Source organism: Jaculus jaculus, chromosome X (assembly GCF_020740685.1).
Source record: "Jaculus jaculus isolate mJacJac1 chromosome X, mJacJac1.mat.Y.cur, whole genome shotgun sequence".
NCBI lineage: Eukaryota > Metazoa > Chordata > Mammalia > Rodentia > Dipodidae > Jaculus > Jaculus jaculus.
Window position 1 is genome coordinate 60,258,414 of NC_059125.1, and position 24,054 is coordinate 60,282,467.

General features: G+C 39.4%; 1 protein-coding gene across 1 annotated transcript; it reads left to right on the plus strand.

Annotated features, from left to right (window-relative positions):
• Nucleotides 1-1,228: 1,228 nt before the first annotated feature.
• Yipf6 (Yip1 domain family member 6) lies at nt 1,229-23,593 on the plus strand. Its single transcript, XM_004661001.2, has 8 exons — nt 1,229-1,247; nt 1,495-1,597; nt 8,116-8,244; nt 8,936-9,014; nt 11,209-11,251; nt 12,958-13,083; nt 14,349-14,506; nt 21,821-23,593. Exons 2-8 carry the CDS (start codon nt 1,541-1,543, stop codon nt 21,937-21,939), a joined length of 711 nt encoding a protein of 236 aa, XP_004661058.1. The 5' UTR covers nt 1,229-1,247; nt 1,495-1,540; the 3' UTR covers nt 21,940-23,593.
• Nucleotides 23,594-24,054: the final 461 nt, after the last annotated feature.

Sequence of the window (24,054 nt, forward strand, 5' to 3'; positions counted from 1 at the left end):
TTGTCTCTCTTCTCTCTATTTTCAAATAAATAAATATTTTCTTTCAAAAAAACCTTTAAAAAGTAGCTGGGTATGGTGGCACACCCCTTTAATCACAACACTGGGGAGGCAGAGGTAGGAGGATCACTGTGAATTACAGATCAGCCTGGGCTAGACCCCATCTCATAAAGAAAAGAAAAAGTGGGGGACTTCACATCTAGTAGCCTAAATTTTTTTTAAGACAGGCTCTCATTATGTTGCCCTAAATGGCTTGAATTCTCTGTATAGACTGGGCTGACCCCAAATTACAGGCATGCACTACCAGGCGTGGCCTAAGTTTTGATATCACCTCCACTTGTTTTTGTGCAAGTACTGAAAGTGCGTTTACTTTGAAGTAGAATTATTATAGTGCTATTTAAGCAAAACAAAGTAACAACCACTACTCCAAAAAGCTCCATTATTTGAGGAATTCTGTCTCTCCATATTCCACATTCCCCCCTCCCTTACATTTACTACTTGGGTTCTTTCTCGCACCGCCTATCCAAGAAACAAAGCATTATATTTTACACCAATTTTCTAAACCCATTGGTTAAATACTTAAAGTCAGTACGGAATTCACTGCCCCCTGAGAGGGCGTAGGCCTCTAGCATAGGGACAGTGTCAACAATGGGCTGTTCTGACATCATTAATACCTGGGGTAGAGGAGAGCGAGAGCGAGAGCAGCAGTCAGCTAGAGCCAGAAACAGCGCGACGGTCCCAGAATGAGGTAGGGTTAAGAAGTTGAGACGTGTTTGTTTTTTACACTATGTAACACTTCTTTTAGACCGTAAACATTTTCAGCGCTTTCCTCACATCGCTTAGGCACTTTACAAGTTGTAGTAGGCTTAAAAAATTTCGGTCGGTGAAGCCCTCCCTCCTCAGAGTTAAAGGAGAAAAGTTATTTTGGAGGGCAGGTGTGGAGTCAGTACAGATGTTTATAGAAGTCAAGAAGTAGAAAGCTGGCTGGGGACATGGCTTAGTGAGTAAAGTGCTTGTCGCACAAGCACGAGTACCTTTTTGTTTTTAACTGCGAGGTTGTTTGGCAGCGGGATGAGAACCTCAAGAGGGGCGATCCCTTTAATTTAAACTAGTAGGCGGCCGGAGTAAGGAGCGCCGGCTTCCTCCACCCCCACAGACATCCCCGCGCAACCATTCCCCGCCCCGCGGCGTGGAAGGGCGCCGCTTAGCCACCTCCTAAGAACTGCCAACCAGGACGTGGAGTCCGCGCGGTAAGGAAGGGAGCCGCGGCACGGCGCAAGGCCCAACGGCGCGCTCTGAGCCGAGGTGAAAAGCCCAGCGTTGTAAGCAGCGCCCGGGACCCCACATAAAAAGTGAAGCAGCGGCCACACACCCCGAGGACAAGGGAGAGTAAATAGATGGGACAGAGGGCTGAGACAGTCAGCTGTTACCGGGCGCCTTCTGGTGACGTTACCTTCGCGCGACAACTCGCTGACAGCCGTGTCCTCCACGTCTTAGGTTCCGCAAAGGCCTGTGGGAGCGACCCGGGAGAAGGAGGGCCAAGATGGCGGAAGCGGAGGAGCCTGCAGGAGACCCGGCGACAGCATCGCCCAGGCCCCTGGTGAGCTTGTGAACCGAACAAAAAGGGCCCGAGGGTGAGGCAGCGTGCCCCCTAAGGAAGTCGGAGGACGGGCCGGTGGCCTGAGAGAGCTCACGTCCCTTTGCCCCGACAGGCTCACGCTGTGCCCACCGCTAGAACCAGTACCAACACTACACCTGTTCTTTAGAATAAGCGCCCTCCCTCCGCCCGCCTGGTTCCCCACACGTTTTCGTGACTCTCCCCTCCTCTTTCCTTTCCCAAACTCTCGGGATTCCTCGTCCCCCACATTGTGTTAAATGACGAGTTTGGGGTGATTGCTGTGGTGTCTTCCACTGTCCAGATTTTTAAAACCTGTCACCAGGCCTTTGTGGGTTAGAAGTATTCTACAAGTAACGAGAAACTGCTTCCCATGAGGCGTTATAATTTTATTGCACGTCACTTGAGTCTTTACTTGTTCTGTGACACCCCCCCCCCAGTAAGCTAGTTATTATTTCCAGCACCTTGCCATCCTCTTCCAGATATTCTCTTGAAAGTATTTCAGAACACAGGTTTGGCAGCTGAACTTACATGGGTTCGAATTTCATCCACAGTGAAACCAGTGTGAAAATGGGTATGTCATTTTATGCAGGGTGTTTGATAAACAGAATTGAAATATCTACTTTGAAGAGTTTTTAGGACTATAAAATGATGTAATTTATGTAAAGTGTCTATTACAATCAAGACTATGAGTATAATAAAGTCAGTGTTCTACCCCTATGTCCTTCCTCTCAAAGAGTATTTATTTATATATAGTAACTGTTCAATCAATGGTTCCATTTTCTTTGTTTTAAACTGGCAACAGTGGAAAATTTAACTGAGAGGCAAGTGAATTTGATCCTTCTCCTGACTATGCTGCTTACTAGCTCTGTTTGTTCCTCTTATTATTATTGTTCCAGGTAGACTTAAAATATTTATTTATTTATTTATTTAAGAAAAGAGGCAGAGAAAGAGAATGGGCATTCCAGGGCCTCTAGCCACTGTAAATAAACTCCAGAAGCATGTGCCACCATGTGCATCTGGCCTGCATGGATACTCGGGAATTGAACTTGGGTCCTTGGGCTTTGCAAACAAACATCTTAACCATGAAGTCATCTTTCCAGCCCTCAGGCAGTCTTTTAGGCACTAGTGACATAACAATAAAAGGAAGGGGCAGGGCTGAGACTGTAGCTTAGTGGTAGCTTGCATAACATATACAAGGCCTTGGGCTCAATTACCAGCAAGGAAGGGGAATAAAGAGTGTTTTGAGGCCAAGTTCTTACAGTACAGTTTAAGTAACTCTAAACCCAAGGTTACTTATTTGGGAAATGATGAAACTCATCACAGTAGTCAAGACTAAATAAGCTAAGCATAGTGCCTATTGTGACATAGTTGCAGGTGCTAAGCTGTTTTGAGTTTCTCTTTCCTCCAGACTGCCCCACTACTCTTCTGTGATGATTGGTGTGTGTGTGTTGGCGGGGGTGGGGAGGGGGGGATCTTCTGTATAGCCTAGGCTGACCTAGAACTCCTGATCTTCCTGCTTCAGCTTCCTTCTTCGATTCTAAGTGTGCAACACCATACCCAACTTCAACAAGGTTCTTGCCAGTTAGTTCCAGTGGTGCTGCTCACTCATTCAATATACAAACCACTTCCATTCAGCAAATGTTTATTGAATTCCACCAGTGTATAATGCACTGTGCTACTTGCTTCAGGGATTATACAGGGATCTGCCCTTCAGGGACTATAAAGGGCCTGCATACACTTCTTGGTAGTGGTGATACAAATAATGCTAAAATAAGTCAGAGTATAACAGGAAGTTATATGCCAGATGTAAGGACAATTTAAAAGATGATACTATTGCCATTTGTGGTGATCAAGCAAGCTACATGGTAGAAGTTACTTTTGAGAAGGTCTCAAAGGATGGGTAAGCTTGGGAATTCCAGGTGATCATAAGAATTATCAGTGGTTCTTAAGTACTGCCTACATGGCAGGCATTATGGTAAACATCCTCTTGCATATGTTATTTTATTTTATTTTTTTCTTTTCCTTTTTTTTTTTTTAGGTATGGTTTCACTGTAGCTCAGGCTGACCTAGAATTCACTATGTAGTCTCAGGGTGGCCTTGAACTCATGGAAATCCTCCTATCTCTGCCTCCCAAGTGCTGGGATTAAAGGTGTACGCCACCACGCCCGGCCTGTTATTTTATTTTTTATTAGCATACAAAGTATTCCATCTTAGGGAATTCTTTTTTTTTGGGGGGGGGGATAGGCTCTCATATATCACAGGCTGGCTTTGAGTTTGCTATGTAGCAGATAATGAGCTTGAACTTCTGATCCTCCTGCCTCTACCTCCCAAGTGCTGGGGTTACAGATTTTTGTCACCACACTTGGTTTATGCACTACCAACTGAGCTATATCCTCAACCCTGAGGATGTATTTACTTTGAGTTACTGGAAAGCCATTCAGTAGACATTCAATAGGCAGTTGAACTTTCAGACCTGGATTTCAGGACTCAAAAGAGGTCAGAGGTTGGGGATGTAGCTCAGTGGTAGAGCCCTTGCCTAGTATGTACAAGGTCTGTGTTCCCTCCCTAACACTGGACAGCAATAAAATAAATAAATAATAAAAGGGTTAATAATAAAATAAATAAAATAATAAGAGGGTTAGAAGCTGGGTGTGTTGTCACAGGCCTGTTATATCAGCATTCATGAGGCTGAGACAGGAGGATTGCCACAAGTTTGAGGCCAGCCTGGCTCTATATTAAGTTCCAGGCCAATGTGCAAGTGAGCCACCATGCCTAGAAAAGATACTATTTTAGCCGGGTGTGATGGAACACGCCTTTAATCCCAGCACTTGGGAGGCAGAAGGAGGAGAATCGCTGAGTGTTTGAGGCCACCCTGAGACTACACATAGTGAATTCCAGGTCAGCCTGACCTAGCGTGAGATCCTACCTCAGAAAACCAAAAATAAGTAAGTAAGTAATAAATAAAAAGATACTGTCTTATAGCAGAGGGATAAAAATATAAATCCAAACCAGCAAAAGGGAGAGCTGCCCAACTTGAACTTTGGTGAGGTCCCAAACACAAACATTCCAGGTCTTCCCTTTTTTGACTCATTCATACTAGGCAGGTGCTCCACTACTAAGCTGCACCCCCATAACAAATGTGGACTTCCTTTCTTCATTGTATGAGGTCACTGTTACAGGAACAGTATCAGTAAAGTTGTGAGAAGCCCAACGCCTGATTACAAAGGGTTGAGTGGGAAAATAAAGAGCTCACTAAGAAAATAGCAGAGGATTTAAAATATATGAATTAAAGGAAGATTGATCAGTGATTAAGGGTGCTTGCTTACAAAGCCAGCCAGTCTGACTGCCCAGGTATTCTGGACACAAAACGTGGCACAAGTGTCTGGTATTCATTTGCAGTGGCAAGAGATCCTCGCAGTGCCCATATACACATACATACACATGTGGAAATAAGTAAAAAATTAAGAACAGTGTAATAAATCTTGTATGGACAATATTCAGTGTCTTGGCTATTTTTTTGCATGTGAGTGTGGACTGCTGTGTGGGTGTGTGTGTGTATGTGTGCATGTGCGTTCGCGCACACACACATAAAGGCCAGAAGTCAATGTCAGATATCCTCTTGCTCTCTAACATTTTGTTTTGTTTTGTTTTTTGAGCTAAGAGTCCAGCTCTAGTCCAAGCTGACTTGTAATTCACTATGTACTCTCAGGATGGCCTCAAATTCACAGCAGTCCTACCTCTGCCTCCTAGGTGCTGGGATTAAAGGCATGTTCCACCATGCCTGGCTCCACCTGACTTTTTTTTGTTTTGTTTTGTTTTGTTTATTGTTTTTTCAAGGAAGGGTCTCGCTCTAGTCCAGGATGACCTGTAATTCACTATGTAGTCTCAGGGTAGCCTCAAACTCATGGTGATCTTCCTACCTCTGCCTCCCAAATGATGGGATTAATGGCATATGCCACAACACCCAGCTTCTACCTAACTTTAAAAAAATTCATTTATTTGCAAGCAGAAAGAGAAAATGGGCACACCAGGCCCTCTAGCTGCTGCACACGAACTCCAGATACATGTTCCACTTTGTACAACTGGCTTTACGTGGGTACTGGGGAATCAAACTCTGTCAGGCTTTATGGACAAGTTCCTTAACCACTGAGCTATTTCCCCAGCCCAACCTAACTTTTTGTTTTAACAAGTCTCTTCCTGAATCTAGAGCTCACCAATTTGGCTCCTCTAGTTCTCCATCCCTTGGGCTGCTCTTTGTGCCCGCCTTCCCAGCTGTAGAGTTCCAGGTGACTGTCACCATGCCCATCATTTTACACAAGTGCTAGGGGTCTAAACTCAGGTCCACATATATGTATGGTAAGCACTTATTGAACCATTTTTCTTTGAGACAGGGTCTTGCTATGTAGCTTGTGCTGGCCTTGAAATCTTTTTTTTGCTGTTGTTCATTTTTATTTATTTATTTGAGAGTGACAGAGAGAGAGAGAATATGGGCGCACCAGGGCTTCCAGCCACTGCAAACGAACTCCAGACGTGTGCGCCTCTTTATGCATCTGGCTAACGTGGGTCCTGGAGAATCGAGCCTCGAACTGGGGTCCTTAGGCTTCACAGGCAAGTGCTTAACCACTAAGCCATCTCTCCAGCCCGGCCTTAAAATCTTAAATTTCCTGCCTCATCCTTAAGTGCTGGATTATAGGCATGTGACACAATACACTCCAGCCCCTCTAATCTTTTCTTCTGAGAAACCATTGGAAATCTATGGAGAAGAGTTTGTAAGTGGGTGTGATTGTCCCTTGTGACTTGCTTCTAAGCGCTCTGCACTTTCATGCTACACTGTCCTTGATCCTTGATCCTTAGCAATTCCTTTAAAAATGTGCCTGAAAACCAGGTATCATGGCACACACTTCAGTCTAACATTTGAGTGGCAGAGGTAGAACGATTGCAAGTTCTACACCAGCATAGGTCGTATAGCGAGAAAGTATCTCAAAAAAAAGCAATGTATACCTGTCTGCATGGTGACTAGTAGTGTTTTCTCATGATTTGCTACAGTTGAGCCAGTGCTGTTATCCTATCATTAGAATCATCTTGTCTTGTATTTAACATCCCAGAGGCTGCTTAGTTGCCTGCCCTACAACCTCAACTCTTTCACAGGTTTGAGGAAAGTTATGGTTGTTGTATTTAGCTTTTTCTCTTTGTTCCAAAGGGAAAGTACTCTTTCTGTATCTTAGAAGTCAAATAATACTGCTGCAGCCTTTCATTCCTTTCTAGGAAACATTTAACAATCATAAAGCTTATTCCTGTTTTAAAAAACATTATGAGTACGGTTGAAAGGGTTTTCATAAATTCTTTACACAGCGTTATTCTTCTAAAAGTTTTTTTGTTCTTTTTTTGTTTTTTCAAGGTAGGGTCTCACTCTGGTCCAGGCTGACCTGGAATTAACTCTGTAGTCTCAGGGTGGCCTTGAACTCACGGCTATCCTCCTACCTCTGCCTCCCGAGTGCTGGGATTAAAGGCGTGCGCCACCACGCCCAGCTAAAATTTTATTATACTGTCTTGTGTTTCATTTATTTGCAACTGCTGCCCACTAAAAATTTGTATCTACTGAGCAAAAAACTACCAGAAGGGATTGCTTTTGTTTTCTTAGAAATACGTACAGCCCAAAGTTATGAGTATAATAATCAAATTTGGCAGGCAAACAAAATAGTTAAAATATACATTCTATTCACGTTGAAATTTCTCTCTGGTCTGTAATTTTCAGGTACCTTGGGAAAAAGAATGTAGATCAAGGTGTGTTTTGCTGTTTCTGTTCTTCCCAGTCCCCTTTGTATTTTCTGTAATGCTCTTTCTTAGCCAGCAGAGGCCACTAAAACTTGTTGGGGAACAGAAGTGCAACTGCAGTAGAAATGTGCCCATTCATTGTAGCATGTGATTGCAGATCACTTTAAACAAATTCACTTGCATGCTTGCGTGTGTGAGTACGTGTGTGTGTGTGTGTGTGTGTGTGTGTGTGTGTGTGTGTAGGTGTGCCAGGGTCTCTTGCCACTGCAAATGAAATGCCTGACAGTCGCCCCACCTTTTATTTCCAGCTTTACATGGGTGGCTGGGGAATTGAACCCAGGCTGGCAGGCTTTGCAAACAAGTGCCTTTAACTGCTGAACAATCTCCCCAGTCCCAAAGATGACTTTTTAGTAGCTTTGCAGTTATTAAAACTTGCTTTTCAATGTTATATGAGCTTTTATGCATGAAAGAAACTAAATATTTGAGGGAAAGTGTCTTGGCATTTACTTTCAATATTTTTTCATTATATTTTATCACCTTAAATTAAAAGAAGTGCTTGAGAATTATAATTAACCACAATGCTTAATGTCTGTCAAGCTAACACATACTTTAACTATTGAGCCAAAGTGTACAAATGGAATATAGTCCGCACTCTAGGATATGATATTTTTAAGGAATGCTGCAATTTATTATAGGCTTAATATTTTTCCTATAATACTTTTCAGTTTGCAGGTCTTTCAGATATATCCATATCTCAGGATATCCCAATAGAAGGAGAGATCACTATTCCTGTGAGGTCTCGTACCCGAGAATTTGACAGCTCTACATTAAATGAATCTGTTCGGAATACAATTGTAAGTTGGGCTACTTGAGAGAATGCTTCAGCATTATTCACCTGTTAATAAAATTGTAAATGTTGGAAATTATATTTAGGAAGAATGCAATAGCTAGGATACAAGAGATTTGGTACTTGGGACATCATCATGTACGAAATGAGTAACATAATATATTCAGTGAGGCAGCTTTTCATGGTGACATTAGTTTCCTTAAGTAGAATCTTAGTATGGCTATGTTTCTCTTTGATAGAGTTTTCTTTTAAATTTTTTTGTTTTTATTTATTTATTTGAGAGAAAGAGGGAAAGAGAATGAGCATGCCAGGGCCCTTAGCTGCTGCAAACGAACTCCATATGCATGTGCCACCATGAGCATCTGGCTAACGTGGGTCCTAGGGAATCAAACCTGGGTCTGTTGGCTTTGCAGGCAGGCGCTTTAACTGCTAGGCCATCTCTCCAGCCCTTTGATAGAGTTTGTAAAATCAAAACACAACTAGTAAATGTAGAAAAGTGTTACATGTTAGCTTAAGGATTTAATAGAAAATGCATACCCTGCCACTCTGTTTGCATAATGAAGGAGTTGAACTAGAATTAGAGCCACAATTGAATATAAAGCTCATAGGAAATTGAAATAAGAGAAATTTTAGCAAGCTGAAAAAGCTGTCTAGTAATCTTGATCATTGCAATACGACAACTTGTTTTTATCTTTCAGATGCGTGATCTAAAGGCTGTTGGGAAAAAATTCATGCATGTTCTATATCCAAGGAAAAGTAATACTCTTTTGAGAGATTGTAAGTATATGAGTTGGTTGAGGATTTGCTTCATATCCTTATACCTTATCATTATTGCCTTATAAGGCAAAGATGGTAATAAAACCAGTGTTGTTTTGCAGGAGGGAAAAAGAAAAAAATAAAAATGTAATTTTTGATGTTTATTTTGCTTATTCTGTTCACCAATGAATATGACCTACCCTTAGCTAGAAATTACTATGATACATGCTGCAAAAAAAGAAAAAAAAATATATATAGATGTTGCTAGCACATAGAGTATCTGTTCAACCAAAGAGCCAACAATCTCCAAGGGAAGTTTTAATTTAGAATAATGAAGATATCTATTAATGACTAACAATAATACCTTTAATTATATTTCTTTTTTCAAAATTATCTTTTAGACTGGTGACTGTTTTTCTTGCTAAAGGATTGTATCAAAATACTGCAATAACTTATATTCATGGATTTTTTTCTTAAAATTATTAGCCTTTTCATTTTTCGAGCAATCTTGGTTTGCTTGGTACTCTGTCCCAGGGTCACACTATGCAGCTCAGCCTATCCTGGAACTTACTATGGAACACAGACTAGCCTGGAACTTATGATCCTCCTGCCTTGGCCTCCTGCATGCTAGCATTACAGTTATATTAAAGTATATTACAAACCTTGTGGAGAAAAAAAACCTAGGCTGACACAGAGTGAGCAACTTCTGACCAGAAATTTTCATTTTGTCCTGTACTGTTATCATAGCCTTTGGAAAAATTACAAGATAAAAATTCATAACTTAAAAATAGTTTTTAAGATATCCACTTGAGAGCCAGGTGTGGTGGTGCACACCTTTAATCCCAGCACTTGGGAGGTAGAGATAGGAGGATCACTGTGAGTTCAGGGCCACCCTGAGAATACACAGTGACTTCCAGGTCAGCCTGAACTAGAGTAAGACTGTACCTCCAAAAACCAAAAAATAAAAATAAAAATAAAAAAAGTCCACTTGAGGGCTGAGTAGTGGGCTCAGCAGTTAAAGGTGCTTGCTTGTAAAGCCTGCTGGCTCAGGTTCAATTCCCCAGCCACCCTCATAACACCAAAGAAGTATTCATTTGCAGTAGCAAGAAACTGTGACATGCCCATATATGCATGCTTGCAATTAATTTTTTTTAAGTCTACATATAACTCAGTGTTAGAGCACTTGCCTAGTCTGTACAAGAATTTGGGTTCAATCTCCATCAGTGAAAACAATAAATAAATAAGTTTAAGAAGAACCATAACACAAGGCTGGAGAGATGGCTTAGCAGTTAAGGCACTTGCCTGCAAAGCCAAAGGACTCAGGTTTGATTCCCCAATACTCATGTAAAGCCAGATGCACAAGATTATGCATGTGTCTGGAGTTCATTTGTAGTGGATAGAGGCCTTTGTGCATCCCCTCCCCCAAACAAATAAAATGCAACAATTACTTAAAAAACCATAACACAATGAAATAGAACTTCATTTATATTAGAATAGCTATTATGAAAAAAGTAGAAGATAAAAAGTGTTGGCAAGGATGTGGAACAATTGAAAGACTTCTGCATTATTGATGAGAATCTAGTGAAACCATTGTGGAAAATACTTTTTCCTTAAGATTGAACATAGAATTGCCATATGATCTATGATTCTACTTCTACACATGAATGTCAAAAAGAATTGAAAACTTGGACTTGAGCACATATTTGTATATCTATGTTCATAGAAGCATTGCAGTAGCCAAAACGTAGAAACAACCCAAAAGTCCCTCAATGGAGTGATAGAATTATGATTCATTTACCTCTTTCCAAGTTCATTGCATTGGTACCAAAATTACTTGTATAGCTAAAAAATTAAGTACATAAGTATGTATGAGTATACATATATATGTATATATGAATAACTTTGGTAAGCTTCAGATGTTCTTTCTAGTCCCTGAGGTCATGGGTAAAATTTTGTGTTAGAAGATTATATAAATTTTGGTTGACAGGTACCCCATAGTTCTCAACATGGTGGAATGTGGATCAGTCGATAGAGAGGTGATTCTATGGGATACAAAGTGAGCATAGTATAAATGGTATATACAGATGAAAGGCAGAAAAGCTTGGACAGTCTTGCCACTCAAATTCCAGTAATGGAAGAGGTAGGTATTAGGATGAAGATTTAGAAATACTGAATATTTGTTACTTAGTGGTCTCTATCTTTCTTTGCCTTGTAGGGGATTTGTGGGGTCCTTTGATCCTTTGTGTGACACTGGCACTGTAAGTACTTAGATTTTCTTTCTTTGTCATTGAGCTAACCTAGACTTTTTTTGTGGAGTTTCAGAATTAAGGAGAATTTTGACAAGATACTTCCTTTAGGACTTTTTGGAAACAGGGTTGTACTATATAGCCTGTGCTGGCCTGGAACTTGCTGTGTAGACCAGACTAGCCTTATACTCAAAATTCTCCTGCCTTGGCCTCCGAAGTGCTGGGATTATAGGTGTGTCTTGCCATACTTGGCTCAGTTAGGACTTCTGTAGCTTATTATTTAATCCTAAAAAAATCAACAAGCTTTTCAGAATAATTTTTAAATTATGGAATTAAAGATGTGAAAATTATGTCCACCTTGGTGTACCAAATACTTACCTACTTTTGTGTACCTCCCTACCATTAAACCTAGTAAATGAAATACTCCTTGGTTGAATCACTGGGTTTTAATTTTTGTTTGTTTGTTTGTTTGTTTGTTTGTTTGTTTCAGATAAGGTCTCATATAGCTCAAGCTGATCACTTAAGTTTCTATATAGCTGAGGATGGCTTTGAAATCCTGATCTTTCTGCATCTACTTCTCAAAGTGCTGGGACTATAGGTATAAGCCACCATGCCTGGCTTAACCACTATTTGTTTACAAATATAATTAGTTCTCTTATTAAAATATGAGAATTAATTAGTGAGAATAGAAGTGGCAGAGTTAAAAGCAAGATTATATTTCAAACTTAAATTTTTCCCTAGATGATGTATATAAAGGAGTGGGACAAAAGAAAAGAGATTAAGAACATAGAAGGCTGGCGAATCAAAAGTTTGAGGCTATGTTGAAATACTAGCCAGAGCAAATATTAAAAACAAACAAGAAGTACAAAGTTAGATGTGTCTTGGCGACTAGAAAACTAACCTAAATGCACACAGTACTGATATGATGACTGGAAAGCCCTTAATATGTTAGCTACACATGGTTATTGCCCTGTTGGAATGCAGGCCCAGTGTGAGTAAATTTCCTGATGTTTCACAAAATCTCTAAGTACAGATTCTTTTTTGTTTTCTGGATGATGTAACCCACGGCCTCATGCATCTTGGGCAAGTGCTCTGCCACTGCCAAAATCAGTCTTCCTATCCCAGAAATTTTCTTTTTGAAACAGGGACCCATAGTTGGGGATGGTATCTCTTGCCTTTAATCCTAGCATTCAGGAAGCTGAGGTAGGAGAATCACCATGAGTTTGAGGCCAACCCAGACTACAGAGTAAGTTCCAGGTTGGCCTGGGTTAGAATAAGACCCTATCAAAAAGAAGAAAAACAGGGACCCGCCATATAGCTCAGGCTGGCATCCTTCTTCAATATCCCCAGTGAAGCTTCTCAATTTAAAAAAAGTCAAGTTAAATTTAAAACTATTTAGTATTACATGAACCAAAATTCTCATGTCCGTGAGCCACATTTGGCCCTTTAGTTTATAACCTCTGCTTAAACAGAAAGGTTTTCACTAACCCATTTAAACATTCCAGCAAAGTCAAAATGCAGCACTCAGTATAGTCCTGGAGCATTTAAAATTTAAAGTAAGGTTGCTTTGCCAAATAATTTTTTACATTTTTCCTTTCTGCATTATCTATATATCACAGATGCTCAAATGACCAGCAGTACGGTTCAGTTTGCGAAATCATGTGTTTGTTGCTCTATATAAATGATTAGGCAGTTCTTATACTATTTTCTTGTCTTAGAATGCTGCAAAGGGGCACTGTGGATGGAGAAAAAGATGGAGGTCCCCAGTTTGCTGAAGTATTTGTGATTGTCTGGTTTGGTGCAGTTACTATCACCCTCAATTCAAAACTTCTTGGAGGTAACATGTGAGTATCATTAAAATGTATCCTTTGCACCCTTGCCAGATAGTATATGTTAAAATTTAAAGAAGCCATAAAAGTAAATGATAGTCAAAGCCAAATGTTTATTTTTTTGAAGCCAGGCATCGTGACACACCTTTCATCCCAGCACTTAGAAGGCTAAGGGAGGAGGATCACAAAGAGTTTGAGGCTGGCCCTGGGCTGTAAAGCGAGTTTCAGATCAGCCTGGCTAGAGTGAGATCCTACTTCAGAAAATTAAAAAAAAAAAAAAACTTTTTAAATACTACTGAATAGAGAGAGAACCTCATTAAAATAAAAGTGAAAGTGATTTACTTGAGGTCTGCTGATTAGCTTCAGGTCTTCTCTCTAGACCTTGAAGTCACAGGCAGAATTTTTTTGTATGTTTGTTTTAGAAGATGATGCATGTTGGGAGGGGGGTAATGGTACTTAGCTTTCAACAAGTTCTCAAATAGGTCTGTAATTAGAATGCATTAAGAACATATTCAGAAGTCCAATGGGAGGATATCTCTAGGAAGTAGAGCAGATCTCTAATATTAGAAAGTTAACTATTTTTGAATTAAATTTTAGTTTTTGACAATTGTATACAGGTATATTTTGATCATATTATCCCCATTACCTTCTCTTGTACCCCTCATACTCCCATTGAATTCCTTCTTCCTAACTAGTCTCCCTTCTACTTGGATGTCTTTTTTTTTTTTTTTTTTTTTTTGACCCAGTGACTTGAATTAGGATTGCTATTATAAGTATGGGTGAGGGTTCATTTACTTGAGAATGGGCAATTGACCAATGGCTACATGACTTAAAAAAAAAAAGTCTCCTCTCCCAGCAACCATTGAATACCTATAAAGCCTCAAGAACAGGTGGTATTGCATGAGTCCCTCCCCCATTCCCTATCCATAATGGAATATTGTTTGCCCCAATCTTGTGCAGATAACTACAGCTGCTGTGAGTTTAGCATGCATCAGTCATATCATGTCCAGGAGACAGAATTCCACAGCATTCCTTGCCTTCCTCTGACTCTTAGAACATTGACTCTTAGGGCTTAAAGCGGGGAAGATGAAAAGGATGGGTAGAGAAAATGAAAGTGTGTGTTTGATACAGAGGACTAGTGTCATAAAATTACTGTCAAGGTAAAGATGTAATGTAGCAGGAAGGGGACATCAGCCCATAATATATAGGCATCTCTACAATGAGCAGTGTATTGATACCATTCCACTGTACTTATGATCTTTGTGGATGTATGTTTTTAGTTCTTTCTTTCAGAGCCTCTGCGTGCTGGGTTACTGCATACTTCCTTTAACAGTCGCTATGATGATTTGCCGCCTGGTACTTTTGGCAGGCCCAGGACCTGTGAACTTCATGATTCGGCTTTTTGTAGTGGCTGTGATGTTTGCCTGGTCTGTAATTGGTAAGTATATACTTATCTCTACAGTAGCAGAATGGATAAAAACACAAATGAAAGCTGAAGGGCCAATTAGAAGCAGTGAGATTCCGGTGAAAATGTGAGTGGCATCACTCCTGCCAGTGTCATCCATGGAACCCTCTGCCCTTGTTAGGCATTGAAGGGAATGTTGTCTATGTTATCTGAGTTGAGTGTCTAGACCTAAAAGATGTGGAGGGTCCACTAAGCATGATAGTGAACACTTATAACCCCAGCCAGTTTGGAGGCTGAGATAGGAGAATTTTAAGTTCAAGGCCAAGCTCATCAGTTTAGCAATACCCTACATCAAAATAAAAATAAAAATAAAAGGCTAGACATAGTCTCTGAGGTAGAGTGCTTTCCTAGTATGTATAAAGCCCTGGGTTCAAATCTCAGTACCCAAGTACAGCAAAGCAAAATAGAGGTTCAAATGACCACATTTTTAAAGATAGGTTCTCACTATGTAGCCGAGGCTAGCCTCAAACTCATGGTCCTCCTGTCTCTCAAATGCTGAGATTTGGGCCCATACCATTTTGTCCCAGATCAGGTGGCTATAGCTACCTGGGCTCACATCTGGGTCCTCTATTCTGTTCCATTGATCTACATGTCTGTTTTTGTGCCAGTACTATGCTGTTTTTGTTACTATGGCTCTGTAGTATAGGTTAAAATCAGGTATGGTGATACCACCAGCTGTATTTTTGTTGCACATAATTGTTTTAGACATTTGAGATTTTTTTGTGCTTCCAAATGAATTTTGGGATTGTTTTTTCTATTTCCATGAAGAATGCCATTGGAATTTTGATGGGGATTGCATCAAGGTGTGTAGTAAGATTGCCATTTTCACAATATTGATTCTTCCCATCCAAGAACAAGGGATGTCTTTCCATTTCCTAATGTCTTCTGCAATTTCTCGCTTGAGCGTTTTAAAGTTTTCATTGTAGAGATCCTTCCCTTCCTTTGTTAGGTTTATTCCAAGGCACTTTTTTTTTTGATGCAATTGTGAATGGGAGTGATTCTCTACTTTCATCCTCTGTGTGTTTGTTGTTAGCATATAGGAAGGCTACTGATTTCTGTGTTTATTTTGTATCCTGCTACATGGCTATAGGTGTTTATCAGCTCTAACAGTTTGCTGGTAGAATCTTTAGGGTCCTTTATATATAGAATCCTATCATCTGCAACAAATGATAACGTAATCTCTTCCTTTCCAATTTGTATCTTTTTTTTTTTTTTTTTTTTGGTTTTTCGAGGTAGGGTCTCACTCTGGCCCAGGCTGACCTGGAATTAACTCTGTCATCTCAGGGTGGCCTCGAACACACGAGTGCTGGGATTAAAGGTGTGCACCACCACACCAGGCTTGTATCCCTTTTATGTTTGTCTCTTGCCTTTTTGCTATGGCTAAGACTTCCAGTACCATACTAAACAAAAGTGGACACCCTTGTCTTGTTCCTAATTTTAGTGGGAAAGCTTCCAGTTTTTCCCCATTTAGTAATATGTTGGCTATAGGCTTGTCATCAATAGCCTTTATTATGTTGAGATATGTTCCTTCTATTCCCAGTCTCTGTAGGACTTTTATCATGAAGGGATGCTGGATTTTGTTGAATGCATTTTCTGCATCTAATGAGATGATCATGTGATTTTTGTCCTTCAGTCCATTTATATAATGTGTTACATTGATGATTTGCATATGTTGAAACATCCCCACATCTCTGGGATAAAGCCTACTTGGCCGGGGTAAATGATTTTTCTGATATATTCTTATATTCTGTTTGCCAATATTTTGTGGAGAAGTTTTGCATCTATGTTCATGAGGGAGATTGGTCTGTAATTGTCTTTTTTTGTTCTATCTTTGCCTGGTTTTGGTATCAGGGTGATGCTGGCTTTGTAGAAGGAGTTTGATAGGATTTCTTCTTTTTCTATTTTATGGAAAAGTTTAAGAAGCATTAGTGTTAGTTCTTCCATGAAGATCTGGTAAAATTCACCAGTGAATCCATCTGGGCCTGTACTTTTTTTTAAGTTTGGAGATTTTTATAACTTCTTGGGTCTCCATACTTGTTATAGGTCTATTTAAGTGGTTAATCTCATCTTCATTTTGTTTAGGTAGGTCATATAAATCATTACTTTCAGATTTTCACACTTAGTGTAGTATATGTTCTTATAGTATTCCCTATGATTTTTTTTTTTTAATTTCTCTGGTATCTGTTGTGATGTTACCTTTTTCATCTCTAATTTTATTAATTTGTGTCTCTTCTCTCTTTCTTTTGGTCAGACTTGCTAAAAGTTTATCAATCTTTTTTACCTTTTAAAGAACCTACTCTTGTTTCATTGATTCTTTGGATTGTTTTTTGGTTTCTATTGCATTAATTTCTGCCCTAATTTTTATTATTTCTTCCCATCTACTGATTTTCAGTTTGCCTTGTTCTTCTTTTTCCAAGGCCTTACGGTGAAGCATTAAGTTGTTTACTTACAACCTTTCTAATTTCTTTTTTTTTTAATTTTTTTTTTGTTTATTTATTTGAGAGTGACAGACACAGAGAGAAAGACCAATAGTGGGAGAGAGAGAGAATGGGCGCGCCAGGGCTTCCAGCCTCTGCAAACGAACTCCAGATGCGTGTGCCCCCTTGTGCATCTGGCTAACGTGGGACCTGGGGAACCGAGCCTTGAACCGGGGTCCTTAGGCTTCACAGGCAAGCGCTTAACCGCTAAGCCATCTCTCCAGCCCATCTAATTTCTTTTTTTTTAATTTGTATTAACATTTTCCATGTATAAAATATATCCCATGGTAATTCCCTCCTAATTTCTTAATATAGGAACTTAAAGCTATAAATTTCCCTCTTAGGACTGCCTTCATTTTGTCCCAAAGGTTTTGGTATATTGTGTTCTCATTATGATTTGACTCTGAATTTTTTGATTTCTTTCTTGATTTCTTCATTGACCCATTCATGATTTAGTAGTGTATTGTTTAGTTTCCATGATTTTGTGTATGCTCTATAGCTGTTCTTGCCAGTGATTTGTAGTTTGATCCCATTGTGATCAGGTAGAGTGCAAGGAATTATTTCAAGTTTCCTGTATTTATTAAGGTATGCCTTGTGTCCTAATATATGATCTATTTTAAAGAATGTTCCTTGTGCTGCTGAAAAGAACATGTATGTTTTCTGTAGCATTTGGATGAAATGTCCGGTATATATCTGTTAGGTCCATTTGTTCTATGACCTCATTTAATAGAGATGTATCTCTGTTTTTTTGTTTTTGGTTTTTTTTTGTTTTGTTTTTTTTTTTTTGTTTTTTTCTTTGCCAGAACTACCTGTCAATTGATGAGAGAGGGTGTTGAAGTCACCCACTACAACTGTGTTTGGTGCTATCTGTCACCTTAGTTCTAATAACACTTGTTTGATGAAGTAGGGAGCCCCCATGTTAGGTGCATATGTGTTTATGTTTGTAATGTCCTCCTGTTGGGAGTGTCCCTTTAATCCATATAAAGTGATCTTCCTTATCTTTCCAACTAATGTTGGACTAAAGTCTACCTCGTCCAATATGAGCATAGCAACCTCTGCTTGTTTTCTAGGCCCATTTGTTTGAAACACTGTTTTCCAACCTTTCACCCTAATATAGTGTCCATCCTTTGTAGAAAGGTGAGTGTCTTGGAGGCATTAAATTGAAGGATTCTGCTTTTTAACCCAGTCTGCAAACATATGTCTTTTGGTTGGGGCATTGAGGCCATTGATATTAAAAGATATTATTGAAAGGTGTGTATTTATTTTTTGCCATTTTTTGTAGTTCTTCTGGTTTTACCTTTGCTCTCTTGTATTAACTAGTATTTGAATATGGTTTGTTTTTTCCAGGATCCTTATATATGTGCTTTTCTTTCTGTTCAGCATGGAGTATCCTTTCAAGTATTTTATGTAGAGTTGGTTTTGTCTTCAAATATTTCTTTAGCCTGCTTTTGTTGTGGAATGTCCTTATTTCTCTATTTAAGTGGATAACTTTGTAGGATAAAGTAACCTTGGTTGACAGTTGTTATCTTTCAATACTTAGAACATCATTCATCATTTCATCATTGCAGAACATTATTCCAAGCCCTTCTGGCTTTTAAAGTTTGTGTTAGGTAATCTGCTGTGATCCTGATGAGCTTGCCTTTGTATGTGACTTGATTTTTCTCTGCTTTCAATATATTTTCTTAGGTTTGTATGTTTGGAATTTAATTATAAGATGGCAAGGAGAGGATTTTGTCTGTTTGGTGTTATAAAGGCTTCTCTGTATTGGCATCACTCCCAATTTGGGGAAGTTTTCTTTTATGATTTTGTTGAAATGCCTACTATGCTTTTAGAGTGAAATTCTTCTCCTATTATACCCTGAATTCTTATGTTTGATGTTTTCATAGTGTCCCAATAGCTTGAAATTCCCATTCATACTTTCCTATTTGTTTGTCTTTCTCTTTGTTGGACTGTATTAGATCTGCTACCTGGTCTTATAGTTTAGATACTCTGTCCTCTCCTTCATTCATTCTACTGGTGAGATTTTCTACAGAGTTTTGTATTTCATTGACTCCTTCTTCCTTGCTAGTATTTCTGACTGGTTTCTCTTTATTATTTCTATTTCCTTACTTATGTCTTGTATTAACCTCCTTATTTCATTAGATTGGTTTCCTGTGTCTTCTTTGATTCCTTTGATTGCCTCTTTCATTTCTTTGAATATATTTATAATCATTCCTTTGAAATCTTTCTTAGGCATTTCCTCTAAATCAGGCTCACTGGAGATCATTTCTGATGCATTAATACTTTTTGGTGGATTTATATTTTCTTGATTTTTTTGTCTTTCTTGCATTATAATGTAGAGATTTTTTTGCTTCTTGGAGTAATTTAATACTTGGATTTCCTAATTATCTGCAGTATTATTATATGTATCAATCAATGTGATGTTATATAACTTCAGGGTAGGAGCTTAAGGTGCTAGGTGTGGCTCTTCAGACTCTCAGAATAACCATGAAAGGGATCCTAGGTATTGGGTTTGCCTGCTATGAGAGTATTCAGGTAGGCTGAGTGGAACAAAATACAAGCAAATTTGCTGGGCATAGTGGTGCACGCCTTCATTCCCAGTACTTGGGAGGCAGAGGTAGGAGGGTCACTGAGAGTTTGAGGCCACCCTGAGACTACATAGTTAATTCCAGGTCAGCCTGAACCAGAGTGAAACCCTACCTCGAAAAACCAAAAAAAGAAAAAAAAATACAAGCTAATTCCAAAATTTAACTAAACAATGTACACATTCATTTAAAAACAGCACACAGTATTTATGCAAGGGTAGGTATTATTATAACCGGATCATCTAACAAAATCACAGTCCCTAAGGATGTGTGTTGCCCTATACCCTTAATCCTGTCAACTGGTCTGTAGAGGGTTCTAAGTCAACTTGTAACTGAGGTTGTCCCCCAACAAATGACAGAAGAGACAAAGGCACTATAAATCAGGAATCAACAAATGGCAAGCCCAAACTATAGCTTATTTAAGAATGGCAAATCTGACCATCCATCAGATTTAATATATAATTTATCTTGACATGGAAGGTGCAATTAGCACTTCTGATGTAAGCCTATATACCAGGCTTATTTGGCAGGTACTGACCTGGTATAATCTCAATTACCTTTGTGGTGGCTTTGGTCTCAATTATGCTGTGCACCAGCTTGGGTCCCTCTTTCCTGTGCTGTGGGCTCAGGTAGGCTGGCTGGGTCAGTGGGTTGCCGCTTGCCTTTGCCAGATGCTGTGTAGATGAGCTCCCTTCCCCAGGTTTCTAGTGCTAGCTGGGACTTGCACTGGAGGTGGGGGGAGGGGAGGCTGTGGATAGTGGCATATGTTCTCCTGGTGGTCCTTGCAATCCTCTTCTTCATGAGCCACTCTGCTAGTCCCTGCCATCCTCCCTTTACATTTCTTGAGTTTGTAAGGAGGCTGGTGTGAGTGGACAATCTCCTCACCTGGCTGTTCCTGTGGCTCAGGCCGAGCCTGGCTGCTGTGGCCACAAGGACCTGATGCTGCCCCTGCTGGAGCTGCTTCTGCCTTGCTTCTGTGGTCTCTATATGCTCTGGATCTCTCCTACTTCTCTGCTGCAGTTGATAATTTCTTATACACCTTAACTTTTTTTGTAGAAGAGTGTGTTTTGCTGGTTTTTTTGTTGTTTATTTTTATTTATTTATTTGAGAATGCCAGAGAGAGAAAGAGGCAGTTAGAGAGAGAGAATGGGCGTGCCAGGGCTTATAGCCACTGCAAACAAACTCCAGATGCGTGCACCCCCTTGTGCATCTGGCTAACGTGGGTCCTGGGGAATTGAGCCTCCAACCAGGGTCCTTAGGCTTCACAGGCAAGTGCTTAACGGGTAAGCTATCTCTCCAGCCCCATTTTTTTTTTCTTGGACTAGAGAAATGGAATCTTTCTTTTCTTTTTTTCTTTTTTTTGATTTTTATTAACATTTTCCATGATTATAAAAAAATATCCCATGGTAATTCCCTCCCTCCCTACCCCCACACTTTCCCCTTTGAAATTCCATTCTCCATCATATTACCTCATTGCTGGGGTTTTTTGTTTTTGTTTTTGTTTTGTTGTTTTGTTTCTTTTTCTCCCCTAGGCTGCTTTGGTGTGGTTCCTATGCCACCATTTTAACCAGAAGTCCTAAAGGAGTTATTCTTGGTAGACAAAAGGATGGAACTTAAACATGTGTTGAGAACTTTCTGAGTGTGTTAACACAGGCTCATAATCCCACCACTGGGAGGTGAAAGTAGGAGAATCAGGAGTTCAAGAACAGCCTCAGATATGTAGTGAGCTTGATGCCAGCCTGGGCCACATGAGACTCTGCTTAAACACAGACACACACACACAACAATTGACACAGTATGAGGCCATTTACCACAGGAGCAAATCTGATACATATTTAAGCCTCTCTAGCCCAGTTCAGTAAATTTCCAGAAAAGAGCAAGAAATCTGTTTAGAAAAGATTTCTATCCAAACTGTCAAAAAAATGAAGTTTTAGTTTAGCACTTGAAACAAGAAGCCCTCAGCTATCAGAAGGTGACAAAACTAATTGAGTTTTTTTTGGGGTGTATTGTTGAGGATGGGCCCTGGGGCTTCATGCATGTTAGACAAGTGTTCTGCCACTGTCCTAGCCCTATAACTGAGCTTTCTCTGAGGCATCACAAATATCATTGAACTTTTAGTATATTTCTATATTCCAGAATATGCCAAGTACACTGAAGTTTGTTAAATGTTAGTACTTGTGATAATATGATTGCATTACATGTTCATTTTTGTTTGTTTGTTTTAGCTTCTACAGCTTTTCTGGCTGATAGCCAGCCTCCAAACCGCAAAATTCTTGCCGTGTATCCTGTTTTCCTGTTTTACTTCGTCATCAGTTGGATGATTCTCACCTTTACTCCTCAGTAAATCAGGAGACAGGCATTTAATGCCAGTGAACTGAAGGCTCATGTAAAAGATACATACAGTTCACCAAGGAATTTTGACACTAGCCCTCTGTTGACTAATTTTGGAGGTGATTAAAAAGGAGCCATACAGCACTGTTGTCACTTATATGAGGAATTTATGTTTGTAAGGCTGTTTTATTAATGTTATTTCTTTCAAATACATGTGCATACTACACCTAGTAATTTGCCTACTTAAGGCATGATGAAGTATGTCATTGTGGTCCATTTGAGTGGCAACCAGTGACTTGAGCACATGGATACATCTTACAAGTTGACTAGAGTTTAACTCTTTTCAGCTTTGGGAATATCTGTTCAGGTGCAGCTCTTAAACACATTGCCTTATGACTATTAGAGTATGCTCTTTTCATAATAAATTGCCTTTATCCATTTTATTTTTTCTGTCAAGTTTGAAAAGGCAGTGACCGAGTTTAGGAAGGGGCTTCATAGATGTGGGAGAAGAAAACACACATTACCCAATATTCAGATTTTGATCAGAGGCAATTCTATACTTGTTGCAGTGAAAAAAACAACAAAAAAAGCAAAGGACATCTAACAAATCAGCCCTTTGGTCCCTTTATGTCATGCTTAACAGCACCTCATTTGGCTCACTAGTTTTTTAATCTTGTCCCCTCATTCTGAATATGCAGTATTAGCAACCAATCAGCATGCAATACTCCTTTGGCTGAAATTCTGAATGGTCCGATGCTGGAGCTTCTTTCAGTAGAAGACTCAGAAATCTCAGTTCATAGCTCTCTACTGCACACTATCATATGGACACCTTCTCTTCAGGTGTAGTTTAGATGCTGCATAGCTAAAGGGAATTCTTGATTATGTTGTGTAGTCTAGACTCTGAATAGAAAGGAAAGCTGCATCAGAAGTGTGTTTTAACAATGTGGACACAGACTCTACTGTTCCAATGGCTGGTTAACAGAATAGATGCTTATAATATGATGTCAGAGTTGAGTTTGCACCTATTGCCTTTCCACAGTAAGCTCAGCTTTTTCATTAGATATGTTTTAGGGTTGAGGAACAGTCATTCATTTTCTGAGTTTTAGACTTTATTTCTAAAGTTAATTAGATCCCTTTTAGACACATACATTTTGCACATGTGCACCTACATGTACTTTCAGCTATTTATGCACATAAGTGTGAAGGCTTTTCAGGGAGCAGAGCATCTGGGACAGGCTGATTCTCAGCTAAACAGGGCTCCTATAAGGTAATATGAACTGTTGCTTTCTATAAATTGCACACTGAATAACTCTAATAGACAGAGATTAGGAGTCAGACAGAGGACATTCATTGTAAATATACAATTGCTTATAAAGATAGAAATTTTTTATTCCATGCTTTTTCTTTATCTTAGAATTTAAATATTTATTCATTTTGTATTTAAAGACTACCTAGACATAGACATATAATTCTAAAAGCATAATTTGTCCATCCCCAGATTAACCAAGTGAGCAACACTAGGCCAAATGGGTTCATGGTATACTGAATCACAAAGCATTATAAAGTTGATCCCCTCTGACCCAACCTTGTCAAGAGTTTTTGGGTATATATTTGTACTCATTGCAGTTTATCTTTTAAATTGTGAAATAAATCCTTGTGAGGACAAACCCAATGTTTCAGTCTTGAGTTGGTAAAGAAAAATCTTGAAACTAATCCTAATTTTGAAATTTGTCCTAAATTATGTCTGGGCTAGATTTTACTCAGGTAAACATTTGGTCAGAAATGCTCCAGGCCACAGTCTGAAAGTGTGTGAGCATGGGGGGGGGATGCATACTGGATATTTGTGCATCTTGGTCTATGCATTAATCTTTTGCTCTTGGGTGACTTGGGTGAATGGTTTTGTATGATTAAGTGAAAGCATAGGGCTGGGCATAGCTCAGTAGTAGAGCACATGAATGAGTTCAGTCCTCAATACTACAAAAAAGTGTGTTAGTTGGAGGTTTGATTACTTTTTTCTGAAAGTGAATGGTTCCTTTGAAATTGTAAATATTTCTGATATATGCAAAAAAGGACATTAGTTTCTTGACAAGTGAAGAACTGAGTGTCTGGAAGTTGTAACACTCAGGAC